Here is a 21,414-nt window from a genome sequence, read left to right on the forward strand (position 1 = left end):
GATTCTGAAAATATTATCGCCAACTGGGTTGCTTCCTATATGACACAGCATACTCACTACTAGATCTAATGTCAGGATCAAATCTATCTATGGGCTCTACAAGATATTTTATTTTCTAATCTTATAGGGTGCATCCATACTAGATTTGTGTAAGCATTCGCTTGTAATTAATTTTTTTTTTAAATTATATTTTATTCATGAATTATTCTCAACATTTTTTACCTAAATAGATATACATTAATCATCAATTAAATTTTTTAACATTTTTATAAAAAAATTACTTACTAAATTTTTGCAAATAAATTTTCAATTTTTTTTAATTTCCTCCCACATCTAGAGTCTCCACCCGTCTTCGAAGCCGAAAAATAAAGTACTCTGTGGGCAGTGCCATGATGGGCAGGAAAATGCGGTAACCGGTCACCTATGTCATAAATTAGATCCAACGAACTTTTCCATCGTCCATTCAAAGTCACAGCCTCGTTGTTAGGTACATTATTACTTGATCTGGCACGCCATAGCACCACCGAATTCATGCTCCGTAACATGGTCCTTATGTATATAATTAAGAAATATGGTCCCCATAAAGTCGAATTATGTGAGAAAAAATTATCTATTTATTTATATATTTATTTTGAGTTTTTCTAAAATGTGCTTGGTTGGATGTGAGTGGGCATTTGAAATCATTTCGGCGTGCAAATTGTTACTTGAAATTTTTGATTGTCCAACCGAAGTTACTTGAAGTGATTTCTTCTGCGACAAAAAATAGTCTCAAGAATATGGAAAACCATGAATGGCTATCAATGGGTCTATCGGGTTCAAATTAGATTAGGTCAGTTTTAGACCAATAAGACAAAAAAATATTCAATCCAAACTTGACCCATGGCCAATCCACTCTTGTAGCCAGTCTATTAATCTATTTTAAGGCTCAAACTCATTGAATTTTTGACCTTTCATTGCATAATCTTCTTGAGAGGTTGAGGGGTATCAACCTGCTAGAAAGTTGAGGTTAATTGACCCATGCCTATTCAACAAACCCAATGGGTTGGGCCAGAGAGATCTGGTTGGGTTAAACTAATGATGGAAATTATTAAATCCCACAATTACGTGGGTGGTGTATGGCATTGTAAATCAATTGTTAAGGGTTGGTAATTGGATATACATTAAGTCAAAAATTTATCAATTTGAATTTAATTAATTTATTTATTATTTACAAAAAAAATATAGGATCTAATTATTTTATTAGATAGATAATCTAATTCAACCTATAATATATTGAATCAAATTAAATAGATTAAAAAAATTTTGTTAGACGGTGACGCACCCAAAGCAGTGCCGTAGATTTAGCTAGTGAGGTCCAGATAACAACTCATATATAATAAAAAATTATTGATTATAATTATTTTATTATGTATATTTTAGTTCATTCATTAAGAAACTACAATATTGTGTATTGTTGAAGAAAATATACTGTTATCTGAACATGACTAAAGATTTTTGATGTAAAAAAATTTCATGACTAATTATGACCGGTGACAATTTTTTTCATCTATCTTCTTTGACGTGATAATTTTTTATTGAATGATTCAAGAGTGGTAGAACGGCTGTAACCAATACCTTCTTCAACACGCCAAGAAGCTCAATCCTAGCATGGACAAAACCTTTGCCGATTTGTTGATGAGTGACACGTGGCTTCTGTATTATCGGATAAACGTCCTGCGATCTCCCTAACTCGCGTGCTGAATTCCTATACCGTCCGATGCCCTATCGTCCGCCTAGAAAAATTTGCAACGTCAGCCCACCCATTACATTTTTTGATCACCGTCTAACCGTTTATATATTATACGAATCTTAAAGACAACGACGGTGGTCTTTTCCATGCCCTCTAACCGCTGATATCGCGCCGTACCGCGGGCTCGCTCTCGCGGGCGTTCTCCTCCGCGACAGCTAACACCGATGGAGAGTTAGGTGGCGAAACTGAGCATAGCGCCGTTGTTTCTCCTTTTTGCTCTGGTTTTCCTTTATGTTTCTTTTCTCCTTTTATTTTCTTTTTTTCAAATTTTTCCGGAAGGACTTGGGCCCAGCGGCGGCGATTAAATGAGAGGTGGCGGTTGTCATGAACTCATTCAAAGCCCCCAACTGCACTCTTTCCCCTCTTATTCGCTTCCTCTCCTCCCGAGGAAAGAGACCCTCTCCGGCCCCGGGAATTCTAGGGTTTTCACTCCCTCTATCTCGTCTCTTCTCAGGTCAGCTCCTTTTCTTGGTCTCCATATCTTATACCTCCCTTGATTAGGGTTTCATCAAGAAGCTGAAGCGGGCTGGGACTACTCATTGCCACGAGGGCTTTTGCATTGGTTTCTCTTTCTTGGTCGAGTTTGTATCTTGACATGTGGTTATTCTTCAAGAATTCTTTTATGTAACTTTGATCAAGATTCGTATCATCTCTTACTCCAGTGCGAATTGAAGCATCCGACCACTGATAATGGCCGGTGATTTGGTAGAAGTCGTTTATTCTGATCGAGAGCATTCTCTTGCCTAATATTTTCTTCAACAACAAATTTCACCAAGGCTTTTAGTTTTTTATTTACACATTATCAAGGATGGGACAAGAATCATAAAGATTATTATATATAAGACAATCTTGCAAGATCAAAGTTGACATTTTTATAGGAAATCGGGTTCTGGTTAGGTAATGATCTTGCGAATAAATAACATATACTCATAACCAGTTCATCTGCACCTGGACGGTATATTATGTTGACCACAGGAGAGATATAACAATCTCTATGGTCTAATGACGATTATCAGATTTTCATATTCATCATAATACATGCCACGTTTCTTATAGGAAAATAACAAGTATTTTCCGAGACATCTTATTTTCTTTGCTTTATAGCCAATACTGCAGGACCCTCATTTCATACATTCATGGAAGTTGTCAAAGCGGTTCTTAGACAAGCTTCAGCAGCTAATGAACGTGTTGCCATAAGAGCCGATCATAAGAGTTATAGCTATCTGCAACTCAGTGCGTCTGCTTTGAACATATCCAACTTATTGCTCAGCAAAGATATTAAAGTAAGTTTAATTTTTAAATGTTCACACACGGACGCACATATGTTTCCTGCTATCTATGTATAATTTATTAGATGCTTTCCCTTCCTAGATCTGATTATATGTAGTATTTCTATTACACTAATAGAGACCATATTAAAATTCAGTGTATTGTTTCACTTGCAGGTGATAAAATTGATACATGTTACTACCGCTTATACGAATGCTAACTTTTCTTTTTATATTTTGTATTTATATACTTTCTTCTTCCCCATCCCATGTTATGTATATGTTGAAGATTTACCATCAAATGCTTTGTGTACATACAAATTATAGATGTGCTGTTTGTATACAAAGTTTATGAAAATCATTCCCTAGCCTCATAAAAGAAATTTTGACATGATACTCATAATCAACAAGCATTATCCTAATTATCAAGATGCCCTCATATGGTACTCTTTGGCATTCATTTACATTGAGGGCTAAATTCTTTTTAATCCAAGCTTTTCAAATCCTATTTTTCTGTGACACTCATTACCTGGGTCTTCCTCTTTTTTGCGGCTCTTCTTCACCACCTTAGCTTGTCTGCTTACCAGGGTTTCCTTGGATTTTTATTGACGTCTACATGTCCATGCCAGCTCGATTGGTGATAGACCACTATCCTTAGTTCATGCAGCTGCAACATTACCTATATCATATTCATTATTAATTTCTTTTTGACAACACAGCCATCACTATGTTCTCACGTCTCTGAGACTCCATCTAATTGCATGGACTCTCTTTATCCTGGCCAAAATTCCATGGCATGGAACATGATCGCTATTTTTATCTAATTTTTTCACAAATCTCAATTGCTTGTGGCCATCACACAAGATCCTGGAAGCACTTTTTCTCTCTATCCCTGCCTTTAATATTTTTAGATATCTCAGCATTACACGGTGCCTTTAATCTTCTACCTACAGTATTCAACAAACTCTGAATGCTGTAGGAGTGCAGCCAAAACACAAGGTGGATGGTCAATATATGGTTAAAGTCTTGTAGGATGTTGATAATGCTTTATGATGTACATGTGTTTAATCAAAAACATTTTTGATGAAATGGCTTTTCGAATTATACAGATACATAAGAGCTGTATTAATGAAAGCTTTTCTGTTCAGGGCACCAATGGAACAAGATACCTTGATGGAGCTCGTGTCGGAATTGTGGCTAAACCTTCTGCTGAATTTGTTGCTGCGGTCCTAGGAACTTGGCATTGTGGAGGCGTTGCAGTTCCACTTGCACTTAGCTACCCAGAAGCAGAGCTTTTGCATGTGATGAATGATTCGGTTTGTCCTATATTATTCACCACATCAGGCATTTGTTATTCACCTTCTTGAATGTACTCTTTGCGTTAACCTATTTGTGCACTGGGCAAGTATAGTTTATGTGTAGAAAATGACAGTAGTTCAGTATTCTTCTAATTTTTGCTTTGTCTTTTCCTTTGTTACATCCAACTTTCAGACAGAATGGAAGAGATCTTTGGCTTTTTTCTTTTTAGTTCCAATGTTGTATTAGTGGTGATTATGCATGTATTATCTATTTTCTTCAGACATGGAGAACTGCTGCCATGAGATAGTTATTGGAACCCTCAGATTTACATCATTCAGTTAAAAATTTTATATCTCATTCTGTCTGGAACAGTACCCACATTTGTATGATACTTCATGTTGGATTCTTGATAGTAGATTCTGATTTTTTGATTCCTACAATTTTGGTGGAGTATATCTAGCACTTGGACAGCCATCTTCCTGGTTGCTTTGTAAATTAGATAAGGTTAGGAACAAGGATGCTGGGCGAAAATAATATACAAGACTAAAGTTTAAGATATATTCCCATCTGCAGCTCGTACCTTACATGTATGGGTGGGGGTGGGTGGGTTTTTGGTTTGGGGGGGATGGGGGGAGATCCATTTGCATATTCATTAATCAGAGGTACATTGTGATTTTAGCAGCACAATAATGGGCTTTTAAACCATTATTAACATCTAACCAAAAAAAACGATTTGACTTCCAGAAATAGGCATGAGTTTTTATCTTTTCTTATGACTTATTTTGCATATAGCCTCCTCCTAGAAGAGAGTAGAGACTGAAAATCTTGTGGGTATACATAATCTGGAACTTTCTTATTCTCTGAGAGACAATATAAAAGAGTACATTGTGCATTGCTGCAAGTAAAACTAAATACATATCATCTCTATGCTATATTAGGTTTGTATGTTTCTGAGTTGTCTCTTTGCTTGTGTGTTCTTGGAGTTTATATAATGCAATATATATAGATGCTGAGTTATGCTTACTTGTAGGACGTTTCCATGATTCTGAGCACTCAAGAGCATCAACAGCTTATGGAGAATGTGGCTTCTAAATGTTCTGCTCATTTATCGCTTATTCCTGCTGTCACCAGTATGGAGCAGTCAGGTAGTGGAGCAGCCGATATGATTGCCAAGTTGATTGGGGAAATTGAGGAATCAAGAATAGCTGAAGGTAATCTATGTGTGGTTGATTCGAGCTGTTATGCCTCTACTGTACTCAATCTTCAGAAAATCACGTCAAAATTTCCTAGGAGTAATTAGACCATTACACCCTCTTTTTCTTTTTTCATTTTGGTAAGGCGGTCGCTTCATACAACCATAGTGTGATTACAACCCAAAAGATCAGAAACAAGGATGTCTCAGAAGATCAGACCATTACACCCTTTCATTTGGAAATTAATTGCATACATTATATTTTTCCAAAATTATAGAATATGGAGTTTACCCAAATTATATAGTTTTCAACTTTCCATTTGATTCTACGAAAGTTGTGATATGTTTTACTATTTTTATGTAATTATGTATAAGATACATTGGACAGAAGAAGTGAATCTTATTAGATATAAAAAATTTCATGCAATGTACTGATTTTTCTTCATTGGAATAACTTTGAATTCAACTTCACGGTGCTCCATTTGTTGGGCAAATTGTTGCCCTTTCACTGATCCATGTCAAATCACAAAATGATGTACCTTAATATTTGATTATCAAATCAGACGTGATTCATGAACCAAATGAACTTTCATGGCATCCATTGTGCTCTTTACTGTATGTAGTTTCATGACACACAAAAAAAAAATGGACAATGGTAACTATATTTGAATCCTTGTACCTTTAGCTTCTGTATTATTGGATATACATGAATATTACAATGAGTACATTTCTTATTATGCAGGAGATGACCCTGCTTTGATTCTTTATACGAGTGGTACGACTGGTAAACCAAAAGGTGTCGTGCACACACACAAAAGCATAATTGCTCAGGTACATATCTTGATCCTGTTTGCACTTTGACTTGTTAGGGGCCCAAACATTTTCTTCTGTCTTTGTGTTTGTTCTGCTTCTTTGTGTTTGCTTTTCTTCTTTGTGAGAATTGCAAAAGATTTGAATTCTTTTGCAGATTTTGTCTGCAAATATATTTGCCCTATAATGTGGTGCTTACCCCTGTTTTTGGCTTGTTTTCAGGCTCAAATTCTGACAGCGGCATGGGAATATACATGTTCAGATCAGTTTCTGCATTGTCTACCTTTACACCATATCCACCTAGAATGGAACATATAAGCTTAATTGGTTGATGTAAGCTAGGTATTTAAATTTGTGAAGTAACATATATTGAGGCATTTGCTGGTTTATAGGAATAATTCATTTTTTTAGTGAGTTGAAATCCTTAACTTCCAGTTTACATGTGCATGGTCTTTTTAATGCCTTACTTGCACCTCTTTATGCCGGATCTCTGGTAATGTATCTGACTTTTGATGGTGGTCTTTAAACAATAACATGTTTTTTTTCCTGGATTTCTTAATTGATTTCTATTAGTCAAGCATTTTGTTGTGAAGTTACATCACAAAATGCAGTTCAGTACATTGGTTTAATCAGATAACTTTTTATGATGCAATCTTTTTTTCTTGGATGTCTATGCTCTGCTGGTGCTTGCTGCAGGTTGAGTTCATGCCAAAGTTTAGTGTTCGTGGTGTGTGGCAGAGATGGCGTGAATCATACCCAAAAGATGGAAGTAAAGCAGATGGTGCTATCACTTCGTTCACAGGAGTAAGCTTGTTATTTTGTTAGGATATAAGATTTCCATTCCTAGAATGTTGGATGAAATTCTCGCCTGTTTTCCTACCTTAGTTACTGTTTGCTTCAACTTTCAAATTTGAAACAATACAAAATTAACAGATTAGAACATCTCTTACTCGATAAAGAAGGCCAAAACATAACAGGAAGTCATAAGTGGACTGTATTTAGATGCAGTGGTTGTGCTAATGTCACAATTGGTTACCTCTTAAAGCACTTACTGCAGTGGACCCTATGTTCTGATATGTTCAACTGTGTAGAAGGTTTTCAAATGCGATAGTTATGAAAGGTAATATCAAAATAGTGGTCCTATGGAAATGTAGTCTTTAATATGTAATTTCTCAGTTCCTTTATGATCTCATTGAGTTTGAATATTTTACTGTTACTTTGATGGATTTAGTTGACTTGCATATTAAAGATGTATCTTACCAACTCATCATTGAGTCAATTTGAGAATTTCTGAGATTTTTTAGGTTCCAACAATGTATACTCGACTTCTACAAGGTTATGAAACAATGGACTCAGATTTACAAGTAGCTTCTGCTTCTGCTGCAAATAAATTACGTCTCATGGTAACCAAACTGATGATCCTCTTGCAACTTCTCAAGTGATGTGCATGTATGAAGCTTGGTACTTTATATTTGTTTTAATGAATATTATTTAGAATACTTGTTGGTCATACTGTTTTTAAGGATTTGAGGCTAGATTCAAGATGCTAGTTAAGCGGCTTCAGTATACTGTTTTATATGCTGTGGTTGTATGTCAATATAATGACTGAATTATATTGTGCTGTTTTATGTATAAAAAACATGCTCCTACATCTATATATATATAGTTCAAAATAGGTATAAACTGACAGATTTTGATAATTACTGTAACTATGACCAACAAGTTTTATTCTATGTATTTAGAGTTAAGCTTTATGGGTCAAGGGATGTTCATTTGATGTTTGAGGATGTCATGGCCCATTTGCAACCTGAATTCAATCTCCCAATTGCATTGTTTTCTTTGTGTAGGCAAGTATGCTATAAGGTTGGTGGGGTAGATAGGATGCTTACCTTACTGGTAATGCTGGTTAAACTCCTTCATTTGGGGAGCTACCCTTTAAGTCTAGATTTCGGAAGAGTCTAAACAAAGAGGGAAGAATGCAAGGTTTGCTATTGGAGATTGCATTCATTTCTACGACATAAATTTAGAAGCCAAAGATCCATATTTCAACAAACTTAATGAATAAAAATCTGAACTTATTTTGTAAATGAACTTTCAGAGGTAATGCTTTTATTGACTCAATTTAGTATTTCGTGACTATCACAAATCTTAATCAATTTCAATTCAATCGAACAATATTTGATTGCTTTAATTAGATAGTTCAAGGGGTTCTTATTTATTTAATTAATAGTTTTTTCTAAAGTTTAATATGAAACAACCAAATTAAGTCGCTACTATTATCATTATTTTGTGTAGAGGTAAATGAACAATCACTAACCAGTTTTCATTTTATTTGAATGTTAGAAATCCTTAATTTCTGACATTCAAACCCTTTTTTTTTTTTTTTTGTGCATTTGGTTTTTTGGTTTATGGGTCAAGGAACGATCCATTATGGTTCATGGAGGAGGAAGAAGGCAAAGTAGGTTTTCCTTATATACCAACAGTCAACAGTTAAATACTTAAGTCTTTCCTTTCACGTGAGCAAACGTAAAATTGAAATTGCAGACTTGTCTCTAGGACTGGTTTTCTGCAGAAAGAAAGACACAAATAAGGGTTTTGTTTGAATGGACTGGCATAGATTTTAGTTCAGGTCAAACACACCTTTTCTTCTATTTTGGAAGACACTTCAGTAGATCTTAACATTGATTAATTCTTACAGTATTTTATTCTTATCTTCTTTTCTTTTCCAATAATTACAAGTAGCTTTATTTTCTTCAAATATGGAACTAGCGATAGTATATTATGATTATATATTCTGGAAGTACAAGTGTGCAACATCTGAAAAGCAGCAACTTTAAGAACCTTAAAGCTCTTAATCCGAATCCCTACCTGAGTGGAGGTTGCTTTGACACCATTTGAATATCTCTGCTTTGTAGATCTTTCTTAGTAATATCAAAATGCTGCAGTATTTTGTGTTGAAATTTCAGCTCTTTGAATGTTCTTTTCACCTAATCAGAAACAAACCTTATGCCTTTTAGTGATAAATGGATAAGTTTCATTGTTAATTGTAAGTATCTTTTCCCTTAGATGTGTGGATCATCAGCACTTCCTTATCCAGTGCTGAAACAGTGGGAAGAAATAACAGGTCATCGTCTTTTGGAACGCTATGGCATGACTGAGGTCAGTGTCATTGGTTATATTGTGAATTTAAATTTTAACTACTTAGTTTTGCTGTTGGATGTACCAATTTAATACATAACACATGCCTTATCCTAATTTTTATATATAAGCTTTGGCCATATATTCTTTATTGATAAAGTGATGATATACAGTTTGTCATGGCACTATCCAATCCCTTGCATGGTCTTCGAAAGGCAGGCACAGTTGGCAAACCTCTTCCTCAAGTAGAGGTATGTTATTTGCTATCTAAGGCATCACTTATTTCAGTTCACTTGCCCTTCCTCTGATTCAATGCCATTCAAAGGTCTTCATCATTATCATTCACAATTGCAGATTATTTGTCATTCTAGTCATGCCTTTGAGTTTGCTAACTTAATTCACCCAACTTTGAAAAATTTTGAGTTTTTGAATCTTGCATGCATGTGAGTGGGCACTTGCAGCATGCCCCTCCCTGGTGGATTTGATCCCCATTAGTTGAGGAAAATTAGGTGGTTGCTCATGCTATCACAGACTAATTGTCAAACTTAAATTGAATAAGGTTCATGATACCAATATTTCATAGGCTGTTGAAAACCTAGAGCTGTTTATGAGTGCTTTCATTTCAACTCTGAAATCGACACCTTTGATGTGGTGGCTGAATTTTTATTAGTCATTGATACTTCTGGTGTTATCTTGAAATTGAGCAGGCAGATCACAAATTCACCCTGTTTTATAACACAACTTCTTAATGGCTCCCCCCCTACCCATACATTCTTCTTATCCTACAGTCCCTTGTTTTATTCTTCATTTGTCATTCTTTGTCAATTGGTTTCTGAATAGTCAATAAATGGGATAATTCCAAATCACTGTTTATTGGTGTGCAAGTATCTTTAGATACACGTAGCATGTTGGATGATTATTGTATATAATTTTGGATGTAACTATTTGTTTCCACCATTAATTAAATTCTTATTCACTATTGAATTTTTCAGTTTCTGAAAAATGGATCTAAAATTCAGTTATCTCCTTGAATTTTTTTTTCCAGGTCAAGATCATTGCGGAAGATGAGAGTAGAACTGGAACAACTGAAGTGGGTGAGCTTTGTGTTAGAAGTCCTTCACTGTTCAAGGGATACTGGAAACAGCCTAAGGTATAATTGGTTTTAGACATGTACATGTGATCTTTTAAATTATCTTCTAAAGTTTGTATTTATCAACAGGCACTTCCATTAGCAGCCCTGAGAAAATGAAAAAGGCTTATGTGACTGTTAAAAGCCAAATAAAAACTGATATCCTCTTACTAAGAAAAAATAATGAACGTACATCCAGTTCATCTTGTATATTCCATATTTTACTCGTACAAAGAAAGTAATGAACGTACATCCGGTTCATCTTGTATATTCCATATTTTACTTGTACAAACTCAGAGAAAGAACAGAAAAGTACAAACTTTAGGCTGTTGATTGACTAGAAGAAAATTGGCACCTGAATTGTCTTTCAAAATTCACTTGGGAAGCTCTTAAAGGTTCGTTCTACTTGAGGTCAAAGAGATGGGGAAAGGGGAGATCACATGTACCAATATACGTTGCTGCACGATCTATGGATACAGCTATGGCCACTCAATGTACCCACTTAATATCTAGGGATGTGTTTCTTGCTCTTTGTTGTATAATATTTATTAGCTCCCTGGAGAAATATGCAGTTCTGTAAGGAAAACCTCACCCCATGCCCTCGTTGCCTACAAGCTTTCCAACTCTTGTGAAACTCATTGATTCGGTGTTCTCACTTCCTCTCACATCCTTGTCCTATGTGCCACTTGACAGTAACGTCAAACTTATCATACCTTCCGACAAAATTGTTCCCACCTCCACATCCCTGCTCCAATTCAAGCCCTGAGTTCCATGGCATTGCTCCCAAATCCCATTATTTGATTTTGTTGCAATGCCAATCAACTGTTGCTCCTTAAGTTGCAAACTGCACCATAGCCCAGGGATTGCAAACCTCGACCAAATGGCAGGAGGTTCCAGATTTCAACGTTGGTGGTGTTGTTTCTGAAGCGTTTGACCGAGGTAACTCTAATTGGTAGTGCATCTATGGTTATTTAAAGAAAAAGGGTCGCGGCAAACTCGTGTTTTTTTGTAGTAGAATACTTATTTGGTCATGTTATAACATTATGAAAATCCTGTGTAATTTTGGTTGGGAGCTAATTCAATGGAATTAAGAAATTCCAAAATTGTGTTGGACTTGATTTCAATTATGTGAAATTAGGCTTTGTGCTATTTTTTTGCTATTTTTCTTCACTTTTTTTTCCATTTTTGGTTTTAGATAACAGAGGAATCATTTATTGATGGTGGATTTTTCAAAACTGGAGATACAGTTACAGTGGACGAGGACGGATACTATGTAATCTTGGGACGTAAGAAAATATTATTTCCATGCATTTAACTTCGTTTCCAATTTAATGTCTTGCTTGCTTAAATTTCATATTTGTTTTTTTGGCAACTTGCCAAAGAGAATGGAAAGAAGGAAGTAGTTTAGAAATGTCCTGCTGATCTTGGTTAGCCTATTTATGGAAAAAAAATTGCAACAATATGTGTCAGCATGTCAGTTTTCTTTTTTCTTTTTTGTTTTTCAGAGGTGATTAAACTGTAAAGCTGAAATTAAAAGCATTCTATCCTCGTTCTTGAAGATTGGAAGAACCATGTGACTCTTCCTTGTGGATCATCCAACAGCGTGCTGTTACCTAGTTTTATGCTTAAATTAAAATGATTCAGAATGCAGAAAATTTTATTTCAGCTTTATGTGAAATGGCCAAATAAAAAGAGTGTATAGCCTCTTTGATGTATCCCCAAAGGTAGCTACAACAATTCAAATTATGAAGCTAGAAAGAGGAAAAGATTGATCTGCTGTTGCATATCATCCAATATGATGATTCATTTATCTTTGCCAATCAATTTTACCATGCATATTTTTTTGCCACAACTGAACATATAATACAACTTCCAATCAGTCAAAAGTACTGGCTTTTATCAAAATGACTTCCTTACCAGCTAAGATTTAAAATCCTAATTTTGAGGAGTTCTAAAACATTGATTATCTAAGCACTTTATTTATTTCTGTGTTTAACAAATACACAAAAATACCTCAAATCTAATTTACACTGCTTATTTGTTCTTAATCATGTGAGAATAATCACTTATATTGTATTAGTTTGTGCAAACTCTTTAATATATCTAGTGCATATATAATTCAATGAAATAAATTCTGCAGGACCATTATGGCCATTATATAATTGTCATAGCTCATTTTATTTTATTTTTTCTTCTTGGTAGCGGTTGGGAAGGGGGATGGGCTTGTGTTTATTGTATAGGAGGTATAGTGCATTTGACTGTTGAATTATGGCATTTGGACCTGTCTATATTCACCTTCAGGATTTCATAGTGCATATTCATTGGGGACCATTTTTACGAATGTGTTAGTAATCATTGCCTGACATGATCCATCTTAGCATTGTAAATTCACTTTTGAAATTGTTCGAGTCAATGTACAACGTAATGTTTAAAATGTTCTATGCATTCAAAAGGGAGGAAACAGAATTTGTTTCTTAGTGCCCAACAGAATGTTGCATGTTCTGCATCAAGAAGACATAAGGGCTGATTATCAGGAACTCCAAATTGCTAGAAGTCCTGAGAAGTTTCAAATGCATTCTTCCATGAAGAATATCAGAAACCTTTTTTTGGCTGAAGCAGGGGGCACCTATCTTGATTCAGTCTGACATAAGTAGATGCCATAGCATCAGCCTGAACAAGTAAAGCTAGCTGAGGACTATCAGGATCACTCGTACAAAATCAAAGCCTAATGGCATGGATGACCAGCCAGTTGGTGACCTCGTTCCCTTTCTGATACTAAAAGCTTTTTTAATTATATGATAATGGTTTGATCTTATTCATGATGTGGATGCTTCCAAACCAGCTCAAATTGTTGGTCCCGATGCGTTTCATAGTGTTTACATTTGTAATCAGTGATAGATTTATGATTTTAATAGATAACCACAAAATTTTAGCACCATGGCATGGTTATCAGAGTTCTGGTTTGGGAGTGAAGAAATGCAAGTTTTTTGAGAACTTGGTTCAATTATATGTTCTTGTGATTATACAAAAGATATATTACTGCTCTTGTTTATCAAGATCAATTAGTTGAATCTCAAAATCTCAGTCTTATACAATTGAGAGTGCCAACATCCACCTATGTGTTTGTACTTGTCACTCGCAGGTACCAATGCCGATATCATGAAAGTTGGTGGTTATAAGCTGTCAGCATTAGATATTGAAGCAGTCCTTTTAGAGGCAAGTACCTTTCCATATTGTTCTCCAAATTTTTCTCTACTTTGAAAAGTGAGCATCATCACATTCGCCCCTGCTTCTTGCTGTCACAAATTGTGTCATAGATAATTCATTACAGTTGTTGTATACGAATGGTTGTAGTCATGTTGGCTATTAGCGTTGTCAATTCTAAGTTGAAATTTTTCATACTTGATACCTAAGAAATGAAAACGCAGGTTTAATATTTTTACCCTATTACACTTAAAAATGAGCATTATTATGTTAGTTTGCAAGATCAGGCTTGCAAATCTGTTTTTGGGGGTTGAGATGGATGTTGATTTTAAAAAATGCATCATTAAATATATATTTCTTGCTTATTGAAGCAAAATACTTGCAAGCGTAGTTTGTTGTACTGGCCCATACCGTCCAAGACATGGAGGCGCACGGTACTCAGTATTTCGTAATGTATTGATATACTGTCTCATATTGTACCGATACTCAGTACAGTATTTCGTAATGTATCGAATTGCGTACTAACACTGCAATAAGATGGCACCTGCATGGAATTTGATATCGAGACGGCAAACTTTGCTTGCAAGGCATTTAATTTGCATGGAAAAAGAATACATTTGAATTGGCAATAACATCTACAACTTGTGGATGGGTACTGAAAAGCACAGGTCATACTGACATTGTCAGAGATTACTTCAACGATCTTTTTTCTAATATAGTGACCAGACGCAGTTACGATCTTTGTGTGCAGCATGAGGTTATCTCAGAGTGTTGCGTTCTGGGCTTACCTGACAAGGACTATGGGGAAGTTGTATGTGCTATAATTGTACCGCAGGCAGATGCAAAGAGAAGATCAGAACAAGAACTGAAACCAGCTATTAGCTTAGAAGAACTACAGAACTGGTCCAAGGAGAAGCTAGCTCCATATAAGGTTATTCTTCAGAACATTTCTCATATCTATTTGCGTATCTCCTTGATTTTGCACTTCTGTCTAGTGCTATGTAGTAAATGAGCCCTTGTACGTATAAGATCCATTTCTTATCAGTGAATATCTAATTGCAATTTTCAGATTCCAACTAAATTGTTCTTGTGGGATTCCCTCCCTCGAAATGCCATGGGAAAGGTGATATATTCTGTCAGATTCTTGATTTCAACATCTATATGTCAACTTTGTCTGCCGTACAACTCGCTTCATTTTCAATTTCAGGTGAACAAAAAGGAGCTGAAAAAATTACTTGGAGGACTGTGACGTTCTTTCTAGGTTCATAGTATTGAGGCCATAATTTTGGTCATATATGCTTATAAAAGAAATATGGCTATAATTATATGCAATAATTAATTGCCCATTCACTTGGGTTAGCTTGATAAGAAAATCATTGTTTTATAAAGAAGTTATTTACAAACAGTGCCCTTTATTTTTGTTTGTATTTCTTCATTACAGTGTATGTAAAGAGTGCAATAGTTTTCACTTATTGTTAAAATACCTACTAAAGGTATTTATTTTTCCAACTATACGTTGTGAATCTTTTTCCATTTCCTGTTAGTAATGCCTTGCTCAGAAGGCTTCAGTTTTCCATCCCATGGTCATGCCTTTTTGCAGATATATCAGAGATGGAGTGCTTGTGCGCCTGTACCATATATATATATATATATATATACGCACACACACATACATGCACGCATGCACACACACAGATGTTGAGTGAGAGAGAGAAGACAGAGGGAGACCATGTTGCATATCCGGAAAAATAACAAATTACGCATCGAATCATGCAGACAATCAAGGGTGATGCTTAAACCCTGAAGACAGATTCTGTGTCAAAACATTCGAAACCGCCCTATTCTTTGAGATTCGATTAAGGAGTTCAAAAATCAAAGCTTTTTGCTCTGATAAACACTAAAACATCATTCCCCAGCAAAGTAAGCCTGACAAATAGACAGCAACCTGTGGGATATGATTAATCGTTCAGGAATGACGCAGTTGATTCAATCCGTAACTCATTTTAAAACTCAGGCACAAGGCATGCACCATCAAGCGCATCCCTGCTTAAGATTTTATCCACATCATCCCATTTTAATTCAATTGTTAATTGCAAAAAACCAACCTGAAACTCAATTTACCACTCAGGCCTGGCTTTCAGCACAGAAGCATCTTATCCCACCTTAGATGTGTGTTAGTAGGCTTTGTGGCTGAACCTGTGCCTGCTTAAATACCCATATTCAGATAGCCGGTCTTTGATGCAAAACAAGAAGGGGGAAAATTGCTATAAGCTCAGCCCAGGGAAGTCGAATACAAGCATGGCAGGGTGAAGATTGCAATGCGTTCAGCTCGGAAAGTTTCCTCTAATAGCAACTTATTTAAATCCCAGATACGACATACAGATGCGAACTCCAAACAAAGCACGTACTACATACCAAACCTCAAAATCTCGCTGGTAATTAAAACACCATAATGCCCATGAGAAAACTAGGGAAACCCAAACGACAAGCATCGGAGAGGTGGATTTCTCAGAGTGCCTTGAGGATCTCATCGGCTCCTGATATGGTGAATGCTCCACCCTCCTCGATGTTTGCAACCTTGACCTTCAGGTCATCCGCAAAGACGGCATACCTCCGCGAGCGGAGACCAAGCCCTTTCTCTGAGAGATCGAGCTCAAGGCCAAGAGCATGGGTGTAAGATCCGGAACCATCAGCCAGGAATTTCACGTACTTGTTCTCAGCATATGTCTTTGCCCATGCCTTCATGACAAACGGATCATTGACTGCACAACATAAACAAGAGTGAAAAGTTAAAAATGGCAAATTTAGCACCTAGCAGTCAAGTTTCAATAATGGTAAGCTAGATGTATCTTTGCTAAAGCCCCAGTGCCACACAAGAATTCGTGAACAAAATGATAAATGACAGATTGTGTTGAGTCTGCTATGTCTATAAAACAGCATAATCTACCATGCCAAGCTCGAAGATATTCTAAACAAATTGGGCGCCACTGAGACCAATAAATCAATGCTGTTGGTTAAAATGAGATTTTTTTTTTTTTTTTTTCTGTTGATGAAGGGGTTAAAATGAGTCTTCAAAAAACATAGATAGACAATTGAGCACAGCAGGTACAGAATGGTCTGCACGCCCATCAAAAGTTCATTATTCAATCTTCAGTTGTTCAGTTCAATGCAAGCTCTGAAATTGATGTTTCATTCTCAAGGCCAGAACTTTAGGAACTCATCCAGAAAAATAATAGAAACAAGAAAGATCGGATAATAAAAGTCGGGGTATTCATCAGAAACCAACTAATAACAGCAGGAAACAAAGGGGAAAATAGAAATTTTAAATATACATACCGCTAATAACAAGGATCTCATCGATGCCCTTTGATTTGAGCTCCTCGGCACTCTTGATGAAGCTCGGCACATGCTGCGAGCTGCATCACATTAAAAGATCCAAAACCTCAAAATTACTCCAACTCCCAAAAAAAAAACTAGATCAGGCCATCTTAAATCAGAAGGCCGAAATCGTGTTACCATGATACACTATCCGATCATCTGATCCAAAAATATCGACCGGAATATCTTCAGAAGGGATTATTTTCATTACTTCAAGTAGAACATAAGAGCGTAGAGGATTTTTTTTTTTTTTTAAATATTGGTTTTAGATTTCGATCCAACATAAATTTTAAAAAAATTAAAAGGCGAGTATATAAACACAAATCACAAACTTAGCCTACCATCGCTCTTTCGAGAAAGATAACTCGTACGATCATGACGCTATCTGATGATCTGACTCACAATAGCACAATCGATATACCAAAGAACAAAAAAGGAAAAAAAAAATCAATCGGAAAAATGTTAAGAAGGGATATTTCCCTTTTCATTACTTCTAGTAAAACCTAAGTCCGTATAGGACTTATAAAAAAAAAAAAAAGTCATTATGGAATTCGATCCAACATAATAAAAAAGAAAAAAATAAAAATAAAAAGCGAGTATATAAACCCAGATCACAAACTTTTCTTATCATCGCTTCCTCGAGAAAGAACACCGATGAGAACCAAGAAAAATAATAATAATGAAAGGAATAAAAATACGAAAAAGAGGGGAAATATTCAGGGGAAAATCAAACGGAAGAAGTGGAAGTAGAAGCGAAGAAGGGACCTGCAGGTGGGGGTGAAGGCGCCGGGGACGCCGACAAGGACGATCTTCTTGCCGGCACCGATGCCGTGGATCGACACCTGCTGCAGCTGCTCGTTCTCATCGAACCATCCCAACGTCCCGTCCGGGAGCGTATCCCCTACCGCGATCGGAGCCATCTCTCCTTCACTCTCTCTTCTCTTCCAATTCGATAGGATTCGCCTGTGGTTCCGGGAGCGGAGGGTCTATATTTATGGACTAAGAGGTCTCCCACCAATCTCTTCCTTCTGGAATATTCTAATACAATAAAACCACCCCTCCAAAAAAAAAAAAAAAAAATGAAAATGGTAATAATCCGGATGCCTGCTCCAGATTAGCTCGTTGGAATAATCTTTTTCGACTCCGGACGGCAGTTTCCAGTCCAGACCCAAAATTCATCTCGTGAGCCATGTTTTGTCGGATCAGTTGATCGGTCACCGTCTGATGGATGAATCTATTGGCACGCAGAGACTGAGTCTGGGTCAAGGCTCGTTCTTTCGGCTAATTAATGCGACTCTTTCTATGGTTAGGTGGCAAGGAAGGTTGAAGGCGTGAGAGATTTTATCTGATTGCAATTTCGAAAGAGAGATGGTAATCACGAACCGTGTAAGTGGGAGCGACCAACGCTTTGCTCGTGGGCGTGACGGAAATTTCGATGCTTTTCGTAATGTGCTTCACGGATGTTGGCCATGGGCCAAATTAAGAAAAGACTTGAACGTTACTCTAGAAAATCGTCTAAAAACTTTGCATCAAAGTTTCTGATGTTTAGACGAATAGGCAAAGAGAGCTCAGGCCAAGAGGCGACTGAAGGACAAAGTCACCGAAGTCTTTGCCTTAGGCCCCCACCCCCAGGAGGCCCCCCGCTCGGCACTCGCTCGTATCTGGCTGCCCGGCATCACGGTCCAGCCTCCGCCTCCGGCGTCCTGGTCCCGCCTGAGCCGTCTCCAGGCCTCCGACGCTCCGCCTCCATGTCTCCGCGGCTCCGCCTCCGGCGTCCCAATCCCGCCCAGCCTCCAAGTCCACACCCCGCGCCGGCCCCCGCCTCGACGAGATCCACCAGTGCCTCCCCTCCCTCGAGGCCTCCGTCCGCCCAATCCGCGTCCACCGCGACGCCCTTGCTGCTGTCGGCGGCCATATCGACCGCACTGTCAGCCCCGCTGCCGTCGTTCTCAAGGTGTTTGACGCCATCCACGGCCTCGAGCGACCCCTCCTCTTCAACACCGATGCCGACCTCTCCGGCTACCTCTCCGTCCTCAAGCGCCTCGAGGAGGCTCTCCGCTTCCTCTCCGACAACTGCGGCCTCGCCGTCCAGTGGCTCGATGACATCGTCGACTACCTCGATGATCATTCCGTCGCCGACGGGCACAGCCGTCAGTCGTCCAGGTCCAGCCGTCAAGGACCACCATCGGTAAGTTTCTTCTTTTTTTTTGTTTTTCGGCACTCCCCCTCCGCCCCGCTTGGTGCGCCGGGCTGGCGGGCCGCCGGTCCGCCTTCGTTTCTCGAAAGCCAGAGCCCGGAAGAAGGCCCCTCCCTGGCGGCCTGCGCAGCCCCCAAGTCCCCCCGAAGGTGAGGTCGCCTGTCGCGGCTCGCCGACGGTCGATCGGCCGGTGACCGGTCACAGCCATGGAAGATGAAAGGGGCTGTGCTGCTGTGGCATCAGTTTTTTTTTTTTTCAAAAATCAAAACATGTGGCCGGTGGCTGATGGGCAGGTAGCGTGGCTGCGTGGGAAAAAAAAAAGGGGCGGCGGGCGGCAGCATTACAGCGGTAATTAAAACGATCCAACCACTTCAACGGCAAAATTTCAACGGTCACTTTTTTTTTTTTATAAAACTAACCTGAATTGCTACTTTTTTTTTATATTGTTATATTTAGACAATTGATAAAAATATTGTGGAACAGTGTTGCAGTGGATGCTCCATATTTTACACAGCATTCAACAATCGGGTGCTATTATTCTCATTTGCAATCAGCATTGAACAATCAGGTACTATTATTCTAATCTTTATCTATTTTTTATTTAATTTAAAATTTATATTATATTATTATATATTGTCTTTATTTTATTTAATATTTGATTCATTGAATTAAAAATTTTGATTGTTGATCTTGTATTGGCTATTTAAGAAATATAAAATAATTATAATAGTTATATCTTTTTGATAATTCATAATAAGAATTTAAATATGTCAACTCGAAAATATGAATCTGGTTATTCAAAGCTTCAAAAAAAAAAAAATTTAAAAGTTTAATACAATCTCAAAAAAGAGCTCTTGATAAATTCTTTACAAGTAATAAAAATAATAAATTAAAAAATATTGATGAATGTTCTTTAAATGAACAAGTTAATAATTTTTTAAAATTAAATGATAATGAAATATTAGAAGAAGAAAAAGTCAATGAAGAGATTCAAGATAATCTTCAAAGTCATAGTGAAGAAAATCAATCGGTTAATTTAAATGATTGCATTCCTAAAAATATTTATGATCTAAGTCAATGGACAAATATTGATACAAATTTGAGAGATTTATTAGTAAAAAAAGGTCCAATTAGAATTGATGATATAGATTTTCCTAAAGATGAATTTTCAAGATATTTTTCTACTACATACTATATTCAAAAGTTGACAAATGGAGAGAAGCATGAAAGAAGATGGCTAGTTTATTCAAAAGACTTAGACAGAGTATTTTGTTTTTGTTGCAAATTATTTAATTCTGCTTCTAGTATAAGTAAACTAGCTAATGTTTGTAGTAGAGATTGGAGAAATCTTAGTGCTAAACTTAAGAGTCATGAGATGAGTAATGAGCATGTTATTAATATGTGTTCATGGATTGATTTAGAAATGAGACTATTAAAAAATAAAATAATTGATAAAAGTATTCAAGAACAAATAAATAAAGATGAAGAACATTGGAAAAAAGTCTTATTAAAATTTTTTGCTGTAGTAAAACCTCTTGGTAAAAATAATTTAGCTTTTTGTGGAAAAAATGAAAAGATCTATCAAACAAATAATGAAAATTTTTTAAGTCTAATTGAAATGATTGCAGAATTCGATCCGGTAATGCAAGAACATATTCGACGTATTAAAGATGATAAAATTCATACCCATTATCTTGGACATAATGTACAAAATGAATTGATAAATTTGTTAGCAAATAAAATTAAAAATAAAATTATTAAAAAAAATTTAGAAGCAAAATATTATTCAATAATACTTGATTGCACTCCAGATACAAGTCATCAAGAGCAAATATCTTTTATATTACGATGTGTAGATATTTCATCAAGTCCAATCAAAATTATGGAATATTTTTTTGAATTCTTAAAAGTAGATGATACAACTGGAAAAGGTCTTTTTGATGTCATTATGGATGAAATAAAATATATTAGACTTGATATTAATAATTTAAGAGGACAAGGAATGATAAT

The 21,414-nt window shown here is 36.6% G+C and overlaps 2 protein-coding genes across 3 annotated transcripts; one reads left to right on the forward strand and one right to left on the reverse strand.

The window, feature by feature from the left end:
- The first annotated feature begins 1,897 nt into the window (after nucleotides 1-1,897).
- Nucleotides 1,898-15,338, forward strand: LOC105044446 (probable CoA ligase CCL8). Of its 2 annotated transcripts, none has more exons than XM_073252803.1 (17): nucleotides 1,898-2,243; nucleotides 2,894-3,072; nucleotides 4,206-4,373; nucleotides 5,387-5,567; nucleotides 6,291-6,379; nucleotides 6,581-6,649; nucleotides 6,798-6,851; nucleotides 7,055-7,162; nucleotides 7,663-7,761; nucleotides 9,425-9,517; nucleotides 9,670-9,747; nucleotides 10,542-10,646; nucleotides 11,821-11,911; nucleotides 13,768-13,841; nucleotides 14,581-14,760; nucleotides 14,899-14,952; nucleotides 15,037-15,338. In XM_073252803.1, the coding sequence occupies exons 1-17, from the start codon at nucleotides 2,114-2,116 to the stop codon at nucleotides 15,076-15,078; spliced, it is 1,794 nt and encodes a 597-aa protein (XP_073108904.1). In that variant the 5' UTR covers nucleotides 1,898-2,113; the 3' UTR covers nucleotides 15,079-15,338. The 2 variants fall into 2 exon arrangements, with proteins under 2 accessions (XP_073108904.1, XP_073108905.1); XM_073252804.1 differs by having other exon boundaries at nucleotides 1,939-1,960.
- Nucleotides 15,339-16,068: 730 nt separating this feature from the next.
- LOC105044458 (peroxiredoxin-2C) lies at nucleotides 16,069-18,274 on the reverse strand. The gene is made up of 3 exons (NM_001405759.1): nucleotides 17,973-18,274; nucleotides 17,166-17,245; nucleotides 16,069-16,591 (listed from the first exon to the last, which is right to left on the reverse strand). The coding sequence occupies exons 1-3, from the start codon at nucleotides 18,125-18,127 to the stop codon at nucleotides 16,338-16,340; spliced, it is 489 nt and encodes a 162-aa protein (NP_001392688.1). The 5' UTR covers nucleotides 18,128-18,274; the 3' UTR covers nucleotides 16,069-16,337.
- Nucleotides 18,275-21,414: the final 3,140 nt, after the last annotated feature.

This window comes from Elaeis guineensis, chromosome 2, assembly GCF_000442705.2.
Source record: "Elaeis guineensis isolate ETL-2024a chromosome 2, EG11, whole genome shotgun sequence".
Taxonomy (NCBI): domain Eukaryota; kingdom Viridiplantae; phylum Streptophyta; class Magnoliopsida; order Arecales; family Arecaceae; genus Elaeis; species Elaeis guineensis.

Excerpts from the sequence above, each read along its gene's own strand:
- LOC105044458 (NM_001405759.1), bottom strand. The coding sequence starts at position 18,127 with ATGGCTCCGATCGCGGTAGGGGATACGCTCCCGGACGGGACGTTGGGA. Across the intron at positions 17,246-17,972 it reads GCCTTCACCCCCACCTGCAG|CTCGCAGCATGTGCCGAGCT; the intron begins GTCCCTTCTTCG and ends AATGTGATGCAG. Across the intron at positions 16,592-17,165 it reads TGAGATCCTTGTTATTAGCG|TCAATGATCCGTTTGTCATG; the intron begins GTATGTATATTT and ends TATGTTGTGCAG.
- LOC105044446 (XM_073252803.1), top strand. The coding sequence starts at position 2,114 with ATGAACTCATTCAAAGCCCCCAACTGCACTCTTTCCCCTCTTATTCGC. Across the intron at positions 5,568-6,290 it reads GGAATCAAGAATAGCTGAAG|GAGATGACCCTGCTTTGATT; the intron begins GTAATCTATGTG and ends CTTATTATGCAG. Across the intron at positions 7,762-9,424 it reads CAAATAAATTACGTCTCATG|ATGTGTGGATCATCAGCACT; the intron begins GTAACCAAACTG and ends CTTTTCCCTTAG.